This window comes from Thermobia domestica, chromosome 16 (genome assembly GCF_964235325.1).
Source record: "Thermobia domestica chromosome 16, izTheDome1.hap1.1, whole genome shotgun sequence".
NCBI lineage: Eukaryota > Metazoa > Arthropoda > Insecta > Zygentoma > Lepismatidae > Thermobia > Thermobia domestica.
In genome coordinates, this window is record NC_137469.1 from 80,084,974 (window position 1) to 80,110,831 (window position 25,858).

Genomic DNA, 25,858 nt, shown 5'->3' on the forward strand with positions numbered 1-25,858 from the left:
CTTTTTTTTAAAAAAAAAAAAGAATATAACTGTAATGGATTGCAGAAGGGCTTTAAAATAATCGTAGTACTCTGCCTCGTATTCGGTTTTATTAAGGATAGTCCCTTTCAGCACGAGACTATATGAGACGTGGACCTGCAGCTTAACGTGGGTTTGATCCAAATGAACTCTCAAAAGGGAGGTTTCCCGAATACGGTAACCAGTTACCAACAAGAGAGCTCTCCTCTACTTCATCCGTTCAGAAGTAGGCTTCTATAAATATGATAGGAGTGACTATTTTATCTTATTTTATTTTCAAGTGTATATATTCTACTACAATATTCTTTACGTCACTATATATCTCTAATGAAAGAATGCCCAAGTGTTATACCAGAAGAACATAGCATCTGCAAAGATAATGTTTCTGTATATTTAGTTATAGGCAACGAGGACAATAGTCCGGTACCTTATGATAACAGAGCTTGTGGCCAGACTTGTTTAAACTTGTTTTATTTATGCTGTTAAAGATATAACAAGTGAGAAAGCCATAGTTGATTAAAGTGGATTTTTAATTTCTGCGAAATGAATGATAAGTATTAAGGAAATACAAAGTTTAACAGTTTAATTTATTGAAATAATAATCGTGGTAAGATTTGGTGGTTACTAAAGTAACTTTAAACGAACTGGGATAACAATATTTTATTAATATATGTGTGTTACACGTCCTACGGGTAGTACGCATATATACATATAGAAGTTGTGAAAATAAATGGTTTCTCGTAATGGCAGCAGGGTGTAATTGCCTTTTCATATAGGAGGAAGACATAAACCCTACCGTAAACCTGATTGGTACATTCTAATGCTTCTTCGTTATCAGCTTTGAAGCCAGATCCGTCGTAGAACACATGAAAGAGTGTACTTTTTTTAAAAAAAAAAAATCTTAATTTACTTTATAAGTAACTCTAGTATAATTAAATATATGTAGTATAGTTTATTCGAATGCAATTTATGTCCTTTTCCAAGACATTCGTATAATGTTTTTGAAATATTTCTTATTCTTTATTAACTTTACTATTTGTAATGCCTTATTGTAACTAATATATAAATTCGAAAAAATAAGAATTATATAATATAAGAAAATATAATAACAAAAAATTATAATCGCAACATATAATAATACTTCTGCCCTACTGACAGCATTATCCTACCGTGAGACCTGGACGTTTAATCACTAACAGCTTGGAGAATTCGAAATAAATGAACTTCTGTTTTTGAAAAATTGAATCAATCTAACAACAGATAAATTCACTATCACATAATAGTAAAATAACTACGCTACTGCACTGATATTCTTTATTTATACTAGCCTAACTATTTTATATACAGGATCCGTAAGTTTAATACGGAAATCTGTATCGAGCATACGTTATCCATATGCCACATACGTACTTTCTTTTTTCCTCTTCGATATTATATCATGTCGCTGCAGGGTGTTTGACATCTGACAGTCTTCCGTATATTACATACTTTTAAATAAGTTACTGACGTCAGTTATATGTTATATACGTCCATCTGTATGTATGAACCTTATCATCTGTATACATTTTTTGTTTCATACGGAAAGTGCGTATAGATAGAACACCTGTACGGAAAGTATTATAAAACATACGTTTTCAGTTATATGTGTTCTGCAAGACTGTACCTATTGTCTACGTTAAGAGCCTGCCTTTTCTAAAAATAATACAAAATTTATCATTTTTCCTTTCCTTGTTTATTAATCAGTGAAAGGAGATAATGAAATGCAAGTTACCACAATCATAGATAATGCTATTCTACAACAGAAAATATGAACCTGAAGAATGTTCAGTGTTGCCATTCATAGAAATTACAGTGTTGCCAGAAAATTTCCCTAAAAATCTAAGTTAACGCAGCGAGTAGAGGAAGAAACTCAACTGCATTTGGTTACGTATCGTATTGTTTTGGTTTCCTGTGAACTACTTTTTTTAAATAATAGTAGTATTTAGTTTGTAATAAACAAAATAGTTTTAACATACAGTTATTAAAACTAAATAATAATGTTAATTAAAAAGAAGTTCACAAGAAACCAAACCAACATGATACGTAATCAAATGCAGTTGAATTAATTCCTCTACTTGCTATGTTAACTTAGATTTTAGGGAAATTGTTTTTCTGGCAACACTGTAATTTTTATGGATTGCAACACTGATCATTCTTCAGGTTCATATTTTCTGTTGTAGAATAGCATTATCTATGATTGTGGTAACTTGCATTTCATTATCTCCTTTCAGTGATGAATAATCAAGCAAAAGAAAATGGTAAATTTCGTATTATTTTTAGTAAGGCAGGCTCGTAAGTGCAAAACTAGAGAATTTACACAAGTAACCTACGTTTTTACCTACCCACATACGTTTTTTTTTTCTCTGTGTATATTAAGCACTGTCGTGGAAAATAATTCTTTATTTCTCTGTGTTATATGATGATGATTCAATAAAGGGTTTTTAATTCATTTCTAACAGTTAATCTCAGAAACTCACGAAGAAACTTCGTTCACTTCACACACACTCATATATACACCCTCCATTCCAAAAGAAACCGAACGTTTTAAAAAAACAAAAAAAGCTATGTACATTTTGGAACAAATCATTTTTATTAATCAATGTATTCCCCTTCTGCATCGATACACATATTTGCACGCTCCAACAAGTTGTCAAACGACTTCTCCATGTCCTTTATTGGAATGGTCTTTAGGACGGCGGTCGTCGCCTTCTCAATGGCATCAATCGATGCGTGCCGCTTTCCTTTCATTGACAAATGCAGTTTCGGGAACAGATAGAAATCGCACGGAGCGAGATCTGGTGAATAGGGCGGATGATGCAACCGAATAATGTGATTTTTGACCAAAAATTCAGTTACAAGTCGCGAACGATGTGATGGTGCATTATCGTCCAAAAGAGTCCAACTGCCGATTTCGCGATATTCGGGCCGAATACGACGAATTCTTGCCAGCAAACGCTTCATGACGCCTAAGTAAAACTCTCCAGTGACTGTCTGGCCGGGCTGAACAAATTCTTTGTGGATAATTCCTTTTGAATCGTAAAAACAAATCAGCATCACCTTAACTTTTGACTTCACCAAGCGACTTTTTTTGGGTGTTCCTTCATCCGGCGCTCTCCATTCAGCACTTTGCCGCTTTGTTTCGGGCTCATATTCAAAACACCACGTCTCGTCACCAGTTACAATCGATTTCAAGAAGTTTCGATCCTGCCGAGCACTTAACGATGTCTTTGCAATGCGCAATTCGATCAACTTTTTGGTCTTCGGTGAGTTTGTGTGGTACAAACCGCGAATTAACCTTAAGGCCCAAAACTTCGGTCAAAATGCGGTATGCGGTTGTTTCAGGAATGCCTAATTCCATTTCAATAACTTTCACCGACGATTTTTTGTTATGTTTGATGAATTCACGCACTTTTTCGATGTTTTCTTCCGATAATCCGGTTCTGGGACGGCCTGATCTTTCGTCATCATCCAGCGTCTCTCTACCCGATTTGAATCGCCTGAACCACTCGTAAACTTGCGTACGGGATAGACACTCATCACCATATGCATTTTGTAGCATTTGGTGCGTTTCACTAAAAGTTTTACCCAGTTTAACACAAAACTCAATTGCAGCTCGTTGTTTGAAACTCATTTTCCGACCGATGTACACAACACACTGACAGTTGAAACGCAATAACTTTGTTGCCGTGCATCCAAATGTCATGACATTTATACCAGTTGTCAATGAGGGACTACGCCATCTACCGGTAAAATATTACAACAGATGGCACTAGTGATACTATTTGTTTTCAAAAGTTCGGTTTCTTTTGGAATGGAGGGTGTATATATATATATATATATATATATATATATATATATATATATATATATATATATATATGTGTGTGTGTGTGTGTGTGTGTATGTGTGTGTGTGTGTGTCAAATTATAGTATAAATAGATATAAGCGTTTTTATTTACCCTGCTTTAGTTATTAAACTTCCGAAAAAAATAAATAACTTATAAGCGGCGCAGAGGATAGCTGTATCGGATTAATATAACATTGAAGAAAGAGGAATCGTCTGATTTTTGTATTAAATTTGTTTTTTCAGAGTATTTCATGAAAATCTGAATTTGCTAATCCTTTATTTGCTTTAGTATAGCATATTGCAATCTGTTTCAATTTCTTCGTAGCTGAAAGGCTATATGATGGGTTTATATGAAAGAATAAATTTGAATATATGTTATGTTTTATTGTCCTAAGGAAAAGCAAAAATTAATAGGAAGTTATATTTAAATGAATGCACAATATATGAGGAAAAAATAATCTGAGTGTCTATATTTTTCTATCGTAGATAGCGTTTTAAATGAAAAGATGAGGATCTGTATTAGATATCCGATTATACTAACAGTAGTAACATGTTTTTATTTACTTTTTCGGGTTTATTTACGTGTAATGCATTAATATAATAAAGAATTTCCTTAACACATATACAAAACAGAGTTAGTCCGCTTGAAATGGCATTGAAAAGTTTGTTTTTTTTATATAAAGGAAGTTTGTTTTAAAAAAATAATATTAAAGCTGCTTTTGATGTAGTGATTTCATTCGCCGTTACGAGTATATAGTATAAGTATTAGTAGAAACCTATTCATGCTTTATTCAAATCCGCTTATAAACGCTGTATATGGTATCATGTTATAATGGTTTACTTTTAACTAACATTAGCAAATGCAGCTTAGTTATATAGCCTATATTAATAATTACACTATCTTCTCTCTCTTTTTTCGTACACATACCCACCCACACCCACACCCATAATGTATTGCGCTAAATTCGTTGTACAAAAACAGAAGAGTGATTCCTGAGAGTAAAACAAACAAAAACGTTCCAATAAACATAGGGCGAAAACCCCATTGTTTACGTGTTCTAGGCTGCCAAAAACATGAAAAAATAAATTTTAAAGGTTCATAGCTCCAAAACTATGGGATCTACTGTAGTCAGGTCAAGACTTCACTTAGGAACTAGTATGTGCTTTATCCAAAAATACATGTTTTAGAATCCTAAGTTACTCACGCAACATTTTTTATGGAGGTAGTTGGAGAGTACTTTATATCATAGGCCCGTAGTCAAACTCCTTCTATAAAAATTGTTGTGGAATCACCTCAGGATTCTGAAACACGCATTTTCGGATGGACCCCAGACGACCCCAGACTATGATAGGTATATCATGTTTACTATAATTTTTCAGAAATATATAAATAATAGCTTAAATTACTTTTGTCACTCAAAAAACTGGGGGGCCTAGGCCTCCCCGGCGCAGCCTAGATCCGTCACTGATTTCAGTCCACTTAATTTACATAATTATTTTCATCAAATCAGAACATATTAAGATCCCACGTACTGTACACATTAAAATGATATGCTTTCGAAAATATTAAAATAACAATTTATACATTAAATATAATTATTTAAAAAAAATCTTACAAATAAACATATTTTCCTTGTAATATTATATATAGGAAAAATGTAGTGCTATCAGTGATTTACGAAGACACCATTCCAATGGATTAAACATACACTCGCCGAACGTCTACATTTCTGTTAGGCAAATATAATTGAAAAGAGAATGTAGCGATTTTTAGTAAAAAAGAGAAAACCTAAATGTAAACCTATATATAAAAGCAAAGATAGGAATGGTGAAAGAATCATATAGGAGAAAGAAAGGTCTGTTTTGTAGATCTTGAATAAAGAGTTGAGAAAAAGACTTACGAAATGTTTCATGTGGAGTACACTACTGTATGAGTCAGAAACATGAAAATTTCGCAAAAATGATTTAAGAAAAAAACAACTGAAAGTTTTTGAAATGTCGGGGTGGAGAAGAATGAATAGAATTAGCTGGGTCGAAAAAAAAACGAACGAAAGGGTGTTAGAAATGATGAGAGAGAAAATAAATATTTAAAATATTATTGAGAAGAGGAGAGAAACTCGTTGAGACATTAGGTAATAAGGAACTGTATCGAGAGGGGCGTGCTAGAGGGTACCGGTATGGTGGCAGGAAAGAGAGAGAGGGGCGAAGGAGGACTACAATTAATGGACGATATCGAAACAGAAAAATCGTTAGAGAAGAGTGTGAAGCAAAGATGCTTCTCAGTTGCGGCAAGTGACTCACTAATAATGGTAGAATCCATATGATGATGATAAATGTATATTATTCTCTCTTTGCCTGATGTATAAAAGGAATATATTAAAATGAAATCATTGTTATTATATAACAGAAATTTCGCTTTGAAAGCAGCGTTGATATATCTCGCTTTTACCATATTTGAATATACTTCATGCATAGTACAGTCAGCGACAAAAGTACTTTCCGTTTGATGAAATTAGTTTCGTAAATAACTTCAGAATAGAAGGAAAATTTAAGCACAGTTTTCAGTAAATTAAAAAGTTCAGTTAATTTTCTGCACGTTCCAGCTATACCACCGTTATTCCCAAAATATATTTTACCAAAAGGAAAGAACTTTTGTCGGTGACTGTACATATATGTCAAGGAATGAGAAATTTGGTCTATACTCATAATATTACAAAATAAAATATTTTTTCAAAGACAGACACAACGTGTTACTTGAGTCACATTAATGCTTGCTTAACTCTGCAAGTTCTTTAATTATAATTACATCAATACTGAAAACTATCATGCTCCGTAAGTAATGGGACTTAGAATCCATGTAGATAAAAGTTAGTTAGTTTGTGGTATAAATTACAATGCGCGGAAATTATTAGAGAAAGGGGTAGGGTATTCTGACATACAGACCACAAATGCAGTTGCAATTGTAGTATGTGATGTATAGTCAAGAACAAATATAATTAATTTTATTACAATAAAGGTACATTATCTTCGTATTAAAAAAAGGGAGGAGGGTGAACTTTCTGCTGCGGGATTTTCTCGAGATTCTCGATATTATCATCCATCTCGTCATCACTGTCTGTCTCCCTTTGGATAGGTTCATAATGGTTGGACTTTAAAAATGAATATTGAAAGAATATATTGTTCAAAATTCAAATAACGAATATTGGAAAAATGTATTGTTCAATTATACAAATAAGGAATATTTAAAAAAAAAACGTGTTATACGACTATTCAAGTAACATTGAAAGAATTTAATGCTCAGTAGTTAAAATAAACACTGAAACAATATAATGTCCGAATATTAAAACAACGCATATTGGAAGAATATATTATTATTTGCATATTCAAATAATGGATATTGAAAGAATATATTCCTCAAAAATTTAAATAATATATATTGAAAAATATACTGTTCAAATACTAAAATAACGAATATTGTGAGAATATATTGCTCAAATATTCAAATAACGAATATGTATTCGCAGAAGATATTATTTGAATAATCAAATAACAGATATTCAAAGAATATATCTTTTGAATATTTAAAACATGAGATAATTCGAATTTTAAGAGCACTAGTGTGTATTTTTACTTATGGCTGTACCATCAACACTGAGAAACAAAAAGAATGTTGTTTCAGTTTCCTCATGGAATAAAACCTAGCTTTGACTTTCTGTCAAAATCTCTTAACTTTGTTATACACCGTTTTATAACTTAATTAAAAATAATTTAAAAATGTTTTTAATTTTCAGTTTCTAATTTCCTCTACTGTATTCTCTTTCCTTCAGGCCAAGATACCAGGATGAGATTCAGCGTTGTACCATTTCCAGGTGACAGTGGCTTTACACAATGGCACGATGCAATGAAGATGGTAGCTCGCTTGCCCGGGGGAATCCCCGCAGAGTTTAGGAGACGGGTAAGTACAATATGCATGAAGTAACAATGATATTCGCTTCGTTGACTTCTCCGTAACTCAGCAACATTCCCGGTAGGTTATCATGTTTTCCAAAATCACACAAAACATATTATATCTCGACCGCAAGAAAAGCAGATGTTTCTTTTCTCAACTCAATAGCTCTTGAGAGCAAATTGACCTAACAAATGCGGCAAATGCAAACATTTCTTTTAGCAGCAAAAAGTATCCCCCATTTCATGATTTCTTCTGTATAGCTATGATTTTTTAAAATGTGAAAATATGTATATAAATGTTGTATATATGTATATAAACATGTTGGATCTTCTGAAATACCAAAGAAACTATTTTGTTTGAAATATACAGCACATTTTATTTCCAACTTACATACCCAATGACGTTTATTGTCTTTCAATCATATTTGACTAATTCATTTCCTTTATTAAACATAGATAAGAAATATCATATATTTTTTGAACATGTTTGGTTAAATAAGGATATTTTAATAAAATCTTTTGTTTCAAACGTATATGAGAAATTTTCTCAACAACATTTAACTTAAAAAAAAAATTCGTTTATCTATTTTTATAAATGTATGTGAGTAATATATTTTCTTTCAAACACATATAACTAATACGTATTCTTTCAAATAAATATGAGAAATATTATTTCTTTGAAACACATTTCATTAGTATATTCAGTTTGAAACATAGCGTAATTAACGCTTTCCTTTTAAAGATATTTAGATAATAACTTTTGCCCAAATACGTGTTGTCGAGGAGACGGAACGAGATATAAGGTTTTCTAATCTCGTTTCAAATTTTGTAGGTTTCGACTTTATTCTCAAATATTTTTTCTCGTCTCGTCTCAATTTTCAAAGAATTATTTCTCGGTTCGTCTCGATTCTCAAAGAATTCTTTCTCTTCTCGTCTCAATTCTCAAAGAATTCTTTCCCATCTCGTTTCGATTCTCAAAGAATTCTTTCTGGTCTCGTTTCGATTCTCAAAGAATTATTTCTCGTTTCGTTTCGATTCTCAAAGAATTATTTCTCGTCTCGTCTCGATTCTCAAAGAATTATTTCTCGTCTCGTCTCGATTCTCAAAGAATTATTTCTCGTTTCGTTTCGATTCTCAAAGAATTATTTCCCATCTCGTTTCGATTCTCAAAGAATTCTTTCTGGTCTCGTTTCGATTCTCAAAGAATTATTTCTCGTTTCGTTTCGATTCTCAAAGAATTATTTCCCATCTCGTTTCGATTCTCAAAGAATTCTTTTTGGTCTCGTTTCGATTCTCAAAGAATTATTTCTCGTCTCGTCTCGATTCTCAAATCATTCTTTCTCGTCTCGTGTCAATTCTCAAAGAATTATTTCTCGTCTCATTCTTTTACTGTAGATGTATGTACAATATTCATTACCTGATTACTTTCTTAATTTCATCTAGAAGTTATCAAAAGTCTTCCGCGACACGACAGGTTCACGCAAGCTGTGATGTAAGAACATTTAAAACATTTATTATTATAATATACTGTGTAATGACTTTCATATCTATAAACGTTGATAAATATTCCTCATTATTCTTAAACAAACTTTTTTTTTATCAATTCGTTGTTTCTATACTATGAACCATATAACACTAAAACAAGCCTTTGAAATCTAAGACTTGGGTGAACTAGTGTTTCCCAAGAGACTCGAAGAATTTCTTGCCTCGCCTCGTTCCGTTCTCATCTTGAATTTGAAAATGTACTTCTCGACTCGTGAACGACACTACATTTGAGTAATTTAATATCATTTTATGACTTGGAATCGTGAATTCAAACGTATTCAATGACTAAATGCCAAATATGTGTGCATCCTATGCGTGTAGGGGTTACTGTGGCTCAGTGGTAAAGCTCTTTCCACTGGTATGTAGGGTGCCTAGTTCGATTCCCGGCCAAGTAAATTTTTGGTAGACAACATCGTGTCCGTGTTTCTTTTGTCGGAGTACTCCCCTTTCCTCCCACACCTCATCCCACCAATTATTCCATCATCATTCACTTCCCTTAATCACCATCTCCCTTAGCCTAACGGGTATAATCGTGGGCCGTTAAACTGAAAGATTTCATTTCATTTCCTATGCGTGTAGTCCTGAGTGGATTCCCGTTAGAGGCTTGTCCACAATAGGAATCAGAGTAGTGGTTTGGATCACATTTTAAACTTGTAGATCCCGTCTAATATACCCTTGCTGCTGAAAAGGCATGGTAAACTCCGAGCAATCCAATCTTAAATGCAATAAAAGATTCCGTTTGGCCCTGTGAACAAAAGCAGAATGTGTCATTTATTTTAATATTAAAATACGAACAATTGTTTTAGAATTAAAGACTGAATTAACGAGTAATTTTTTTCAAGAAAATGAAGCTAATCTTAGCGCTATGATTTTTTTTTTGTTTTTTTATTTTTATTTTATTTTATTTTTTATTTATTTTTATTTTATTTTATTTATTTATTTATTATTTTTATTTATTTATTTATTTATTTTTGCGCGCGGGATGTTCAAACATCGCCGAAAGAACACAGCATCTCAATCCACATTTTATTCCTGAAATGGACAATTCATCGAAATGTCAAAGGTCTGCAACCCGCTACACAATATTGTGAAGCACGTTGCCTAACATGTGAAACCAGTGTCATCGTTTCATTTCTCTCAATCTTTTTCGCATTCAAATTCTACAGAATTGTTAGCATTTAATGAAAAGTAAAAAAAAGAAAGCCCAGAAATGAGACACATGTATCAATCGATCGTATCTTGTCAAGCTGAAAAGAAAAAAAATGTTGTGAGTGATTGTGAATTCTCATACGTAGTTTTCAATGCTGTATACGATAACTGCGCCATTTGTTAAGATAAAGCTGACACTAACGTATACACTAAACAAGGTTCCATTCCAACTCTTGACACAACCACAATATGCAATGGAATGCGATTATTGATATCATTTAAGACTTAAATTTTAATTTTTGTTTAATATTATGGAAATATTATATACAGGGTGTTTCAAAATAACACTGACAACGTTTGGGCGGCAATTCCTGACACCAAGATAAGGCAAAAAGTATAGACCATCAAATGCTTCCTTTCGGAGTTGTAGGCTGCCAAAACTTGAAAAAAAAAATTAAATTTAAAGATCCATAGCTCCAATACTATGGAACCTACCGTAGTTGGGTCAAGACTTCACCTAGGAAATAATATGTGCGCTATCCAAATATCCATGTTTCAGAATCCTAAGGTAGACACGCAACTATTTTTATAGAGGAAGTTTGGCTACGGGTATATAATGTGAAGTACTCACCAACTACCTCTATAAAAATTGTTGTGGAAGTACCTCAGGATTCTCAAACTTGAATATTTGGACAGGGCACATACTAGTTCCTAAGTGAAGTTTTGACGGAGCTACGGTAGATCCCATAGTTTTGGAGCTATGAACCTCTAAAGTTTATTTTTTCATGTTTTTGGCAGCCTATAATAACTCCAAAAGGAAGCATTTATGCACCCAGTTTGTTCTATACTTTTTGTCTTATTCTGATATCAGGAATCACCTCCCAAACGTAGTCAGAGTTGTTTTGAAACTCTTTATCTCTCTCTCTCGCATCAAGAGCTAAAGAAAATAAAACTTGACGGTAAATTCCGATTTGTAGTTTTCGAAACAAAGTATATTGTTCCTAGGTAATTATTTGATAGCTTTTATTTTGCTTGAATAAAAGTTTATTTATTGATTTACAGCAGGGATAAAAGTGAGTAGGAACGCGGATGAAGTCCTTCCTGCACTTCCAAAATATCTACGACGCCCTTCCACTTCCAAAAAATTACAATAGGCAAAGATATGCACGTAGGACGGCGTGACGTCATGCATTCCCCTACCTTTCCAGATCCACTTTTACTCCTGATTTACAATGTTTGTCTAAATAGGCCTATAACTTTTTAATAGCAGATTCTATCTTTTGTTGTTTGTATTCTCCTAACTATAACAAACACATATCCCTAACAATTACTCATATACTACTTGAGATGTTTTTTGTAAGCCGTGAACAAAATACACAAATAATTGTTTATTTGTTTGCTTATTTTTTCATTCCTGCGTACGAATATTACATTTGGCATAATGTCAGAGTCTGAAAGATACTAAGCCTTTCGCGCACGAGATGGCGTTAGTGTCCGTAATCTTAAGGTATTTGAGTCGCAGCGTGTCAAGCCTAATGTCACTCGATAACTGATAGTTGAAGCTAGTAACTGTGTAAAAGAAAAGGTGTTAAGATTCTTACAATCAGTCATAAATATTGCCGAAACCCGAGAAGAAAATTTTTGCTCTTTATATCGACAAGATACGTTATCAAAAGCAAGAGCCAAAAGATTGCTATGTCTTTCCGTTCTGTAAATTTCGATATACAACATGCTTCTTGCAGTAGGTGACCAATCACAGCAAATATCGAGCAAGACTGTCATGTAAGCAGTTATGGGTATCATAATTACCCGCTAATCTCAATAGCACTGCGGGAAATACTCTATCAAGCAGGAGTGATATCCATAATTACTCCTTTAGAAATACATGGAGAACCGGTTTTAGACTATCCATATCTAGGGATCAACTAAGTGGATTACCTCTTGCAATGAACTCGATTCTTAAATGTTGACCCCTCTATATCCTGGTCAAAATACATTGTGATCCATGAAGTAGTTCTTCAGATTATATTATCTCTCGGAAACATGGACAAACAGATTCAATATATGAAGCAAGTTTTTGGTAAACCAAACTCCTTACAGAACGTAGAAAGAAAGAAAAGAATAAAAAAGAAGATGGAAAAAGAAGGAAAAAGAAAGAAGAAAAAGTAAACAGGAACAGAAGTTCGTTTTCACATTTGGAAACTATGGGGATCGAATATTGAAACCAGAATTGATAGAGAAAGGAGAGCAGAAATGAAACATATTCTTGAGATGTTGAATCCATTTTAGAAGAACCATTTGTAGCCATCTGCTGTCGTTTCCATTCTGATACCTGGTCACAGACAGACAAGTGAAAGGTGAAGAGAGGTCAATCTATAAAACTTCCTATATTTATTCACAACATAGTTTGTACTGAAATATCTCTTCATATTTTAAGGATTCCATATTACTAAATAGAACCAAGTTGTTCGGCACAAACACCAGCTAGCAGCCGACAGATGCCGTCACACCGATGAAGCACGAAGAGAACACCGAGAGAGGAAGATATACAAAGAGGACCCCGTCAGCCCCTCCACAGGCACCTCCTAAAACAAAATGACTATACAGGGTGTTTCAAAACAACACCGACAACGTTTGTGAGGTGATTCCTGACACCAAGATAAGCCAAAAAGTATAGACTAACTTGGGTGTACAAATGCTTCCTTTCGGAGTTATAGGCTGCAGAATTCATGAAAAATTGAACTTTAAAGGTCCATAGCTCCAAAAGTATGGGGCCTACCGTAGTAGGGTCAAGACTTTACTAAGATACTAATATACACAGAGAAAAAATCCGTTCTCCGGACAGCGGTATATTGTACAAACATACGGTATCCTCTTGCTTACTATACAAATCAGTACGGAGCATACGTTATCCGTATGCTACATAGGCACTGCCCTTAGATGTTATATCATGCCGTTGCAGGATGTCTGACATCTAACAGTTTTCCGTGTATCACATGCATATACTTATGTTACCTTCGTCAGCTATATGTTATATACGTCCATTTGTATGTAAGATCCTGACCGCCTACATTGTTTCATACGGAAAGTACTATAGATGGAACACTTATACAGAAAGTATTATAAAACATGCGTTTTCAGTTATACGTCTGCTGTATATTAAGTCCAAAAACAACAGGAATTACGCATGTGACCTATCTTTTTAAGTACGCCACCTACATTTTTTCCCAGTGCACTAAAATATTGTTTGTCAATTAAGACTCAAGTGAACTAGCGTTGTTCACAAAATTTGTGCAATTTCTCGTCTCAAAAACAAGTCGAGTATTATCACGTTTTTCGTCTCGACTCGTATTTAAAAATGCACCTTTCGTGGCCAACACTAAGGATTACTAGGACATTTCATAAATATATCGCTTTCAGAGAAAAATGTTCTGGTCAAATGCAACTATGTTAAAATTTGCACTTTATCTTGGATGTAATTTCGAAGCTGTCATTCTTCGATCCCAACAGAAAAAAAAACAGTTAATTTTCATTTGATAAGTGAGAACAATTTGATAAATCTGTTAAGCTTACATAAAGATGAAAGTCATCTTGTTGGTAGACCTAATCCAATCTCTGGAAAACGGCTGAACCGATTTATATATATATATAGGGAGAGAGAGAGAGAGAGATACACAGATATAGATATACAGTATATAATATAGTTATCACCTACAGCGAACTGGAGTTTTATCAAGTTACTTGATTAAAATACATATCCTAAAAGGGGACTTTAATTTATAGCGAAAATATGAGTATCTCACAAACCCCTTATACTAGGAACGGGAAATGTTGTATACAATCTGCTCGTTAAAAATTAACGAAAACTTATCAAGGCGTTCTAGAAAATTTTTGTATTAAAACAGGCAAGGGGACATTTTATATCTATACTACATGAAATATATGTATGTATATGTGTATATTGCAGTATAATTCTGGAATACCTTGAGCAATTTTGGTACGCTTAATTTTGGCAAACTTGATATGCTTATGACTTGACAATCTGCAAACAAATACTGTGAAGATGAGATACCATCAGTACCAGTAAAGGGTGGGATAAAGTTACATGTAAAAATCTTTTTTTTAAAAAAACGATCAATATTAGGTTCGAATCAAAGTTTTTGGGTCGCTGAAAGGAATAGTGATACTCTCGATGCCATTCAAGTTTAAATTCAGCCTCATCGGTATGTTAGGTGAGAAGAATGGGGGGTGGGGAGGTGTTTCATTTACGAATTTTCGTTATTATACTTCCATGTAAATGTGTTTCCTAAGAGAGAAGAGGATTTAAATGCGTTCTACAATCCTATTCTCCGTGCGTAAAATGGACAGTTCAACTACTTTATAATAATAATAATTTGAATTTGAATTTATTGATAGTAGTGACTACAGCCTAAGCCATAAATAATAATAATAATAATAATAATAATAATAATAATAATAATAATAATAATAATAATAATAATAATAATAATAATAATGATATAATGCATAAGTTACTGTGTTTGAGAAAATAGTAATTTCTGAAGCCACAATTGGGAAGAACAATGAAAGGGAATATTTTAATGATCTATGGTAATCCAACGCATCTCAATAACTCAGAGCTCCGAACCGGAAAAGTCCGTAGAAGCAATATTGTTCAAGTTCTTTTGATGAATACTTAACAAAGCCACTAAAACTCTAAAACCAATTTGACATCAAATGCAATCTCTTTAGTTTTCATTGCTTTGTAACAAAGACTTTGAATGGCTATTTATTTTCCCCTTTTCTGTTCAGAAGAATTTTATGGCAAAGTTCAAGTAAAGAGTAGTCGTTGTTATTTGACAAAGAAAAGATTGCTATATACTATGAGTACAAGAAGTCAGTAGCACTAAGCTGTTAACCAAACGTTGAGTTACAATTAGAGAATGGAGTGCTCTAAGATACTTTTATAGAAAAGGAATCCTGATTAAATAATGGCGGGAAAAGGACAAATGGTCGAATAAATTGCATTACAAGCCAATGTCCTCAATATTGTATTAAGTGTCATACCATTTCACACTTGTATACTTTCCTACCATGTAATTCCTACCATGAATTCTGTAGACTACAAAATGTACTTGTGATTGATTTGGTTTACCAACAAAGTCCTCTGTATATTTACCCTGTCCATTTATCCAGGAGATAAAACTCATAAGAAATATTTTTTGTTGAATCACCATCAATTTTGGTCAGAATGAAGAAGTTTAAATGTAAGGAGTTATGTTCATTGATGGAAAATGATCCATTCACCGGAAGTGGTAGAAATAAACCATTTCCGGTTTTAACTTTGATCGCTAGAGAACAAAAACGATAATAGATAGCAAGTAGTGGTTTCTTGCAATCGATTAGGCATTCTAAGAATACATTTAATATCTAGACTTAACTCTTTGTTAAAATATGAAGTAATAGAAATCTATTACAACTTCCGGTTTCAATTTTGATCTATATAGATCAAGAACATTAAGAAACACCAATAAACGTTTCTTTAAAAACGATATGTAGCATTTACAGAATACAGGGTGGCCCAAAAGTAGTGTAGCGTTCCCATCCGCTATCAGGACAAGAGCCGATGTTAAAAGGACAACATTCATGGATACCAAAGCTCATGTAATGTTGACCAATCAACACTACCCAAGTCCGACCTCAGAGGGATCTACGAAGAAGAACGCAATCCCGAGTCATACGGCAGGTACAGATGGATAATTCAGCATAATCAACAATAAGTAAATGTAAATATCAATTACCAGTCATAAATATATGTAAATATATATATATAAATAAATAATAACAACAACAACAATTCAAGTGTATATAATTTATTATAATAATATACAATATTATTTCGGGTAAAATATATGTTGAGCAACAAACAATTCTTTATTCCTTCGACGTCTGTTCGTAATATAGATTCAACGATAATATTCAGTCATTGATCATATTATAGTTCAACTCTCATGGGAGTAATAAGCCTATCCAGGAACAATAACAATTTAACCTCAATATGAAATTCGTAAATAATATTTATAATTCCTTTTTCTTTTTATCAATTTCAATTTACTTGACCAGAGTAGAGAGAATAAATTCCTTAAATCGAATTTCAGAATCTTAAATCAAAGTTCTCAGGAGAAGAAAAAAAAACAATCTAGAAAAACGATCAAGAAAAATCCTTTTGGGGGGGGCAATCTCCAATATCGAGAGATCCGTTAGGTTTATGTTGAAAACAACAATAATAATTAAATTAACAAGTATGTCAAAACCTTTCAGCAAATTTGGAGTGCCGTGCCTCACCGCACCATTCGCCTACAATAACAAGCAATAGGATAAATCTCAAAATTGTTCAAAAACTATTTGGCTCAATTTCAATACTAATCGCATTAATATATGCTGAAAATAAAGCAGATTATAAACAATTACTATATGCATCGGGTTTTAGCCCGCTTACCAAAAATACAATGCTGAATTATCAATCGAAATTCACGTAATTATCAACGCGGTCCAGAGAAATAATCTATTAATCGACTCTATTTTGGAATCAAGAATGACGACCCACAAACATAGAACACAAACAAAGGACAATCAACTATAATATATATATTAATGAACACTCACCTCTTATATTCTTCTTTTTTTATTACCTTTCTTTGGTATTTACTACCTCACTCTCAGTCTGCTTGTCGTCTGTTCTTTATCAGATTACAAGAATAAACGTGCTTAGGCTGTGATCGAAAAAGTAACTCAAAGACCAATGCTTAGGTCTGAAAACCGAAAACGTCCGAAAGTAACTAGTTCTATCACTGATTCAGTCGGCTCTCTCGGACCACAAACATCGAGAGTCACTAAAGAAATCAGTGATACTACGAGACAAACCCAAGATAAGGTATGGTGTCTCTTACCAAACGACATTCACCACTACTCTCACCTCAATCTTCAACATTCTCATTCCACCATTCAGCCAAACTAATTTCCATTCAAAGATCGAAAGTCACGCTCTGTTTCCAGGTTCGCTAAAACCACTATGACCAAACTTAGGTCTGGTTTCAACAAATTGAAATGCTCTCCCTCGTTTTCCACATTATCATTCCACCAATCCGTCAGACAATTGAACCCAGAGAGTGGTCGTTACTACGATTGCAGGGAATATTATTATATTGCAAGACCATGCGTTCCAACGTGCAATGGGGAGCAGACCTCTGTTCTCTCTCGAAATATCCCACTTTATCATTCCACTAACAAAGGAAAAACCACCTCAGATTCTGGATATTACGAGTATTAATGCATGCATAACATGCTATTTTTAAGGCAACAGCCAAGAACAGATTTATTTTACTCACTAGCACATCTACTCTTCTTGCCGTAAGGAACCCACATAGAAATTCACCATTTAAAACTCTCGATAAAATACTATAGATTTTGTCGCCGAAAAAAATAGCGACTTATTGACCAAGACTTAGGTCAACTATACAGATTTCTACGTCACTGATTGAATTCATCAAATGCCCCTGCACACCTGAACACGAAACAAACTTGTCTGACTTAAAGTGTGGAAATTTAAACAAATACAAATTTCACTCGATACTTCGAGCACCATTTAGACACTGGATAACCACAGAGCTTAATCTGACCTCTTCAATTTTATTCTGATAGCACCAATGCACATGGTCAAACACCAACCTTCCGTTTGCAATTTTTCGTATCACTATTTTTCTTTCTTTCTTTTAAAAAGAAAGAAAACACGAAAAAAAACACAACTTGCACTTTTATTCTTGTACATTAAATCAACTCCTTCCAGATATAACTACTTTCAGAAAATAGCAGACACTACAAAATAAGTCAAACGAACAAGACACGCGTCCCATTTTCTAACATCGACGATTAATTATCCGCCTGCTAGGAGACTGCAGGAAAACGTCCTCCTTCCTTCCAAATTCATAGGTCAGTTCGCAGCCGGAAAGGCTGCGAGCTCCCACGAAGGACAGCGGCGCTACGATCGCGATAAGGCACGTCACCTACCGCGCAAGCGACCTTGAATTGACCAAACAGAAAAAGGAATGTATTTCTCTCTCTCACTCACCACAATCGTAGATTCACATTATTTCTTTTGCTTTTTTTTAAAAAAAGAAGCAAACGAGGAAAGGTTACAAATTCTTGTTAGTTTTTACAGATCAGAGAAAGTTAATCATCGATATTACATAATTATAAACATTTTCTTTCTTCTTTTTTTTACTTAGTTTTTCCATTATTTCTTCGTCTCCAACTCATAGTAACGGGATCGTTACAGGCTGGCCTTCGTCGAAAAAAGAAAAATTCTCTTCCAAGAAATTTTTCGTTACCAGACTGGATAGCTACGGAATATATAAATATCATAAGTAACATTCATAACAATACAAACAACAACAAATGCAAAATAAATAATAATAGCAAATGCTAAAACAACAATAAATACTCAATTATTTACATTTTTTTGTTCATTATGGCCATAATGAATAAATAAGTATATAACAAACAACAATATTAGCAAATGCTCAACAAATATCACAGTTAATTCATTTAAATTTTGTTATATCATAACTACATGTACCAACAAACCAACACTATTTTTCAAGACCAGGATAACTAAGTTCTGACAATATTAATCTTAATCTCTCCTACTCCTATAGACCTTCAATTCTGAGACATGCGAACGGCGATATGAGTCTGGCGTATCATTCTCATCAGAAACTAAGACGGTATTCGGTGTCAAAAATTTCCTAATCACAAATGGACCATACCACTTGTCGCTTAAAGATTTCGCTACCTTATCTCTTAATGATGATTTAACGTGTGCCTTTAAGAGGACACTTTGTCCTATGTCTAAATTAACGGGATTTCTTCTTCTTAACATCAACTTACGCCTTGTTGCCCAACTTTTCTCCATATTCTGAATAGCTTCTTTCCATATCTGAGCAGATGATTTTCCGCCAAAATCAGAATCATTGATGCTCCATCGGTTTCCTAACGGTGTATTATATGGACGTCCAAAATATACTTCGATGGGCGACATCTTTAATCCTGAGTGCTCGCTTATATTTAAGGTGAATTGGAGCTCCGGCACAAGAGTTGACCACAGATGTTGCTTCATCGAGATGTAAGCTCTAAGGGATGCCTTCAGGGTTTTTATAAATCTTTCAGCTGCATTACCACCAGGGTGATAGGGGCTCAGCCGTATGTGCTTGATACCCAAACTAAACAGGAATTTCTTGAAGTGTTCGGAAACAAAAATTGAAGCATTGTCAGTGGACAGGGCCTCCGGAAAACCTAGTCGACTGAATATTTCCATCATCTTGCTAGCAACAACACTGGAACTTATGGTTCTCAAACGCTCCAAAACCACAAATCGGCTGGCGTTATCAACACCTATAAGTATAAATTTAAATCCATTCGAATTTGGCAATGCACCTACTATGTCAAACATCCAATGAGAATTAACTCTCTTGCTGAAATCAGAAATTAAATGTCCCATTTTCTTTTGATTCGATTCCTTAACCTTCTGGCACACATCACACGTACTTACGAAATTTTTGACGTCTTCTTTCAATCCTTCCCAGGTAAATTTCTTCATCAGTTTAGCCAATGTTCTTGACACACCAGCATGACCACCAATCAACGCATCTTCATGATGATATTCTATAAGTACCTTCCTCAAATCTCTCGGGATTACTATCTTATAGGGGTTAATCGCCGAATTAGTTCTTTTTAGCAGAATATTCTTATTAAGGAGATACCCTTGAACATCGTCACCATTCTCAATTCTTCTGATAATATTATCTAAATCTGGATCTTCTCGTTGTAATTTATCGATAGGATCCTTAATTAATGGCAAATTCCAAAGATGCATTATATTCATATTTCTTCTAAATGCAGCTAATCCTACCGGGCCATCCAATATACTGAATTCAAACGGATCGTAGATTCGTGTCAAGAAATCCGCTACTATATTCTCCGATGACTTTATATGGCGTATCTTAAAATTAAACTGACAAAGCGTTTCGACGAAAAGACCGTACTTTAAGAGCCTTTTACTGTTATTAAGTATCCAGGACAAGGCTTTATTGTCTGTTAACACGTCAAACTCATTAACCAAGTAGTGTCTATAAAGAGATATTGTTTTTACAAGACTTATAAATTCTATCTCATAAATACTGCGGTGTTTATCCGCCTCTGAGAGTTTCTTGCTATAGAAGCACACAGGTTGAAGGTCCCCATTCGTATTCCTTTGGGAAATACATCCGGCAATACTTTTTCTACTGCCGTCGACGTGGACTACAAAACGTTTGTTAAGGTCTGGAGTCTTTAAAACTATGTTATCTATCAAAATATTTTTTAATTTATCTAGAATTTGTTGATGTTCTTGAGTCCAAACAAATTTAATCTTAGGAGATTTCAAGGCACTAAGGGGAGCCATTAGCTGTTGGAGCTCCGACGCAAACTTAGAATAATAACTAAATACTCCTAGTATTTTCAACAATCCACGCCTATTACGAGGTGGAGGAATATTTCGTATAGCAGATACTCTGCTTGGGTCAATTTCCATCTGGTCTCCTTGAATAATATACCCCAGATAATAAAACATGAAACATTTGTCAGGAGATACAGTTATGTTATAATCTTTGAACCTCTGTAACACCTTTTCAACCATTAACATGTGTTCTTCAATTGTATCGCTAGCTACCAGGACGTCGTCAAAATAAATTTTGACACCCTTATCTGTTAGATCACCTAATACCTTTTCCATCGCCCTTGACAAAATGTTGCTTCCAGTTTTTATTCCGACCGGAACTCGGGTGTACTGATAACATCCCTTGGGAGTAACCAAGGTAGTAATCTCACGTGTCGATTTATCAAGGTAGATTTGGTTGTAGGCCCGCTTTAAATCAAATTTAGAATACAGTTTCTTATCCGCAAGGCCTGTCAGACACGCTTCTAAATTCGGGGATGGATATACGTCATTCACAATTAAGCTATTAGCCTTAATGTAATTTCCTACTATTCGTTATGTATTGTTCTTATTTTTCACTAGAAAACAACTACTGCCATAGTTAGCATGGTCAACCTCTTCTAAAATCCCCTCCTTAACAAGTTCTTCAATTTGATCATAAAAAATTTTCTCCTTATTTTTAGGAACTGGAAAGGGGGTATCCTTGAAAGGTTTATTCTCCTTTAAATGGAGTCGACCAACGAACCCTTTTACACATCCAACCCTATCGGAAATTACATCGGAATATTTAGTTTTCATTGAGTCGATGAAAGCGACAATCTCAGGGTTATCGAACTTCCACGAGTCTTGCCCTAAATTCTGATTTTTCACCTGTATGTTAGGTTGATTCTTCACCCATGTGTTATTCTGAGCCATTACCCGTTGATTAGAAGAGAGGTCAGGAGGCTGAAACTTCCGATTCCGCTGAATTAATTTATGGAAATTTTCAGACTGTTCTAGGTCAACGTCAGACGCTTCGGAACCACTACTATGGTTTAACACCGCATCCTTACGTTCATTGTCGTTCGACGAACAATTCACTCCCGAAGGACTAACATCATCTAGTTTTTCCAAGACACTACCATTTTTCGAGGATTCTGTCACATTATCCACCCTTTTCTTCTTTCTTCTACGATCCCTCTTTCTTTTGCGAGTACTGTTCTTAACACTCTCAGATTCTGGAATCTCAATTGCCGATGGATCCTCATTCTGAACAAGATCTAAATTGTCTTTTGTAGTAACAGTTTTGCTAGATGACTGATTAACACCATCAGTAAGTTCCGAAACATTCATATTACTAGGTCTTTCATTATTTAAAACTAATTTCGAAGTGTCTCTATCAGCGACAATCCGATGACCAAAGCACATTTCACTCGCACCACTATCATAATCCTGAAAAGATTCTCCCGAATTACGACATCTCACGTCGAACTCAGAATTCACTATTTGTCCCATGGACGAATTATTCCCAAAGGGCATGTCACTCGCACCATCAGATCTTCTATTACAACACGTTCGAGTCGGAAAAGAACCATCTTCCCATGTAGATGTCACCAAAGTTCCACTAGACGGATTCACAAAATCGGACATTGCATTCGCACCACCTAAAGTCTCAACAGATCGACTATTGATAGTATCATTGTTCATTAATGATGTCATCTCTCCCAAGTTCTGATCAAAAGGCAAACGAGGAATGGAATTCCCCCTTTCACCATTTGAACCACTAGCACAAGCAGCTGTTCCAGACGAACAACCAAATCTCGATGACGAAGTCACCAAGTTCACGTAAGATGGATGCTGGTCACAAGAGTTTCCAATCACACCACCAGTATTGCACGAATTAAACTGCGATGATTCGTTATTCTGCTTCGAAGTCCCAGAAACTAAGTTTCGGTTCGGAGACAAATGACGGTTGGACCTTTCTATCGCACCATGCACACTACTAACTGGTTGAACCCTCGCATAACTATCAACCATGGAAGATAAAGTATTTTCTATATGATGACCCGAATCGATTTCTGAATCAATCATCGCTCTAAGTTGACCAAGCTGTAAGTTATTCGGAGCACGAATCTCCAAAATTCTAGATTCGGCATCAACTAGATCCAAATCGCACTGAATTCCTTCATCTCGCAAACCATAATCAAAGAAATCTTCGTATATAAAGATCGAAGCCATTTTATCTTGATCCAGAGAATCCCGAGTCTGTATTCTCTGTTGATTTCCATTCTTCCCCTTCAACTGGCCGGCATGAGGACCAGACTTAAACCCTTCAGATTGAAAACCAAAATGCCGAACTGTTTTCTTAAAGTTCAATGCAATTCTTTTCTTGCCACCACGGAGAACTAAGGTATTATTAGAATAATCAACAACCGAATTGGTGGAACGCAAAAACGGAGTTCCCAGCAAACACTTACAAGGTAACTCATCTACCACCTTGAAACTAACTCTTTCAAAGTGTCCTGAAAAATTGACGGTCAACACAATTTCCTTGTTCGTGGAAAAATTCAATCCTGAAGGAGCATTTACGAATTTCTCTTGTGTTGTAGTAATATATTTCTCGAGACCACAAGCACGAACCAAATCTGCACGAACAATGTTGAAGCTTGAACCACCGTCGACGCAAATGTCCGTCAACTGACTATTAATTTTCCCGACAACGAAAGACGCCACTGTGTTGTTCATCTCTGAAGGAATAAACGACGAAGTTGTTCTAGGATTCCCTCGAGGCTCAGATAAATTACTTGGACCCCTAGAATTCCGAAAATCCCGAGAGCCACCTATCGATCGACTCAATTTATTTTCGTAAAGGGTTGATCTACATTTATTTTCTAACAAAGTATTATTCACCGAGGTTTCAATCGGACCCAATTTATTATTATGATAGCTCGATACTAGAACACTAGATTTTTTTCTATTATCACTCATTTCTCTATTATAATCTAACTGGTTTCTAAAACTCAACACGTGTTTTTCAGCTATTTCCAATAATTCCAAACGTGATGCAGGCAAATAGTTATTCAACATTCTGTACTTTTGATTGGGATTTAAACTACTCATAATTATACTCACTAATTCCGATTCCGGACCATCAAATCCTAGAACATTCATAGCTACAATAACAGACCTTACATAATCATTAACTTGCTCAGACAACTTCTGTCTTCTATAAACATATTCTGATACAAAAGAATGCCTACTCACTGGAGTAACAAAAGTACTTAGTCAATTCCCTCGTAGATTATACCAACTTACATTGTTGTTCAAGGCAAATAAGATTTCTCTTAATAAAGCCCCCGTACATTTAGCTACAAGAACGGTTAATACCATCCCGAGTGAATAACTAGTTTCTAATAATGTTTCTTCTATTTTCAACAATAAATTGAAAACTTGATGACTATTACTCCCATCTGTTAATTTTACATCCTTAAATCTCAACTCAAGAGATTCACTGTTTCTTTTGAATGCATATTTTACCATTAAGTTATGTTCGATCCCACCAGAATCTAATCTATTAACTCCAGCATGTACACCAGATTCCGCACTATTCCTAGCTTCATATCTATTTATAGGTTGTAGAAAAGGAGAACTCAAAGGAGCTTTCGGAGTAGAATTCCTGATCTGAGAAACTCTTCGATAATAATCACGAAGATTAAGGTATCTGTTAGTATTCTGACCTTGAATATTTCCAGCAACGTTATCGTTTAAAGAATCCCGATTTACAAATCCTGTCTGTTCAGACTGCCTTAATGGAGCTTCAAAGGCGACTTGCCTTACATCTCGCTGAGACTCTCCTAAACTAGTTGCATTAACTTGCCTACTAAACCCATAACTAACAGAATGCATACTATCATTATTTCCAATAGTACTCCGATTGACTTCATTTGAAACCCGTCTGGCGTAAAGACTTCCCTGAGTGGGAGGAGTTAATGACATATTGAATTGCCCAAAATCAGAACGTGAATCAGCATCACTACAACCAGTTCTATCCCGTGTTACAAGTTCGGAATACCCGTCGGGTATATTAATACTCACAAACTCAGATCGATTATCCATGATAAAGTGGCAAATTCACAAAAATTCCTTTAACACGCTTTTTTTTAACAAGAGAAATAATACACAAGAAAATATATAACAGGTTAGCATAAACAAATTAATAACTACACTAACTACGGATACTACAACAACCAAGGAGAACCAGCATGGAACAACCCTATATACCAAAACCTAGTCTTGAAAAATATTTGTTTGTTATATTCAATCGACTTGATTACAATCTTAAATTTCACTTAATATTCAATATTCTCAATTTAATTCAATTTAATCCAAAATATTTTACCCTCTGTTATGATTAAACTGTCTCACGATTATAGTTTTTACTTACAATAAACTTCGAATGTAAATTCATATATGACTAGAAGCAAAAAAAAAAGGTTCGAGAAAAAAAAATGAAACTAAAAAAAGAATGGAACTGACCTATGAACCATTTTGTAGCGTTCCCATCCGCTATCAGGACAAGAGCCGATGTTAAAAGGACAACATTCATGGATACCAAAGCTCATGTAATGTTGACCAATCAACACTACCCAAGTCCGACCTCAGAGGGATCTACGAAGAAGAACGCAATCCCGAGTCATACGGCAGGTACAGATGGATAATTCAGCATAATCAACAATAAGTAAATGTAAATATCAATTACCAGTCATAAATATATGTAAATATATATATATAAATAAATAATA

The 25,858-nt window shown here is 34.5% G+C and overlaps 1 protein-coding gene across 2 annotated transcripts in view; it reads left to right on the forward strand.

Moving 5' to 3' along the window:
- LOC145673192 (uncharacterized) overlaps window positions 1-25,858 on the forward strand; it is a 473,383-nt gene that overhangs the window by 317,327 nt on the left and 130,198 nt on the right. For both annotated transcript variants that reach the window (XM_081742659.1, XM_081742660.1), the window contains one exon: window positions 7,732-7,859. In XM_081742659.1, coding sequence (XP_081598785.1) covers window positions 7,732-7,859 — 128 coding nt within the window. The remainder of the gene's footprint in view (window positions 1-7,731; window positions 7,860-25,858) is intronic.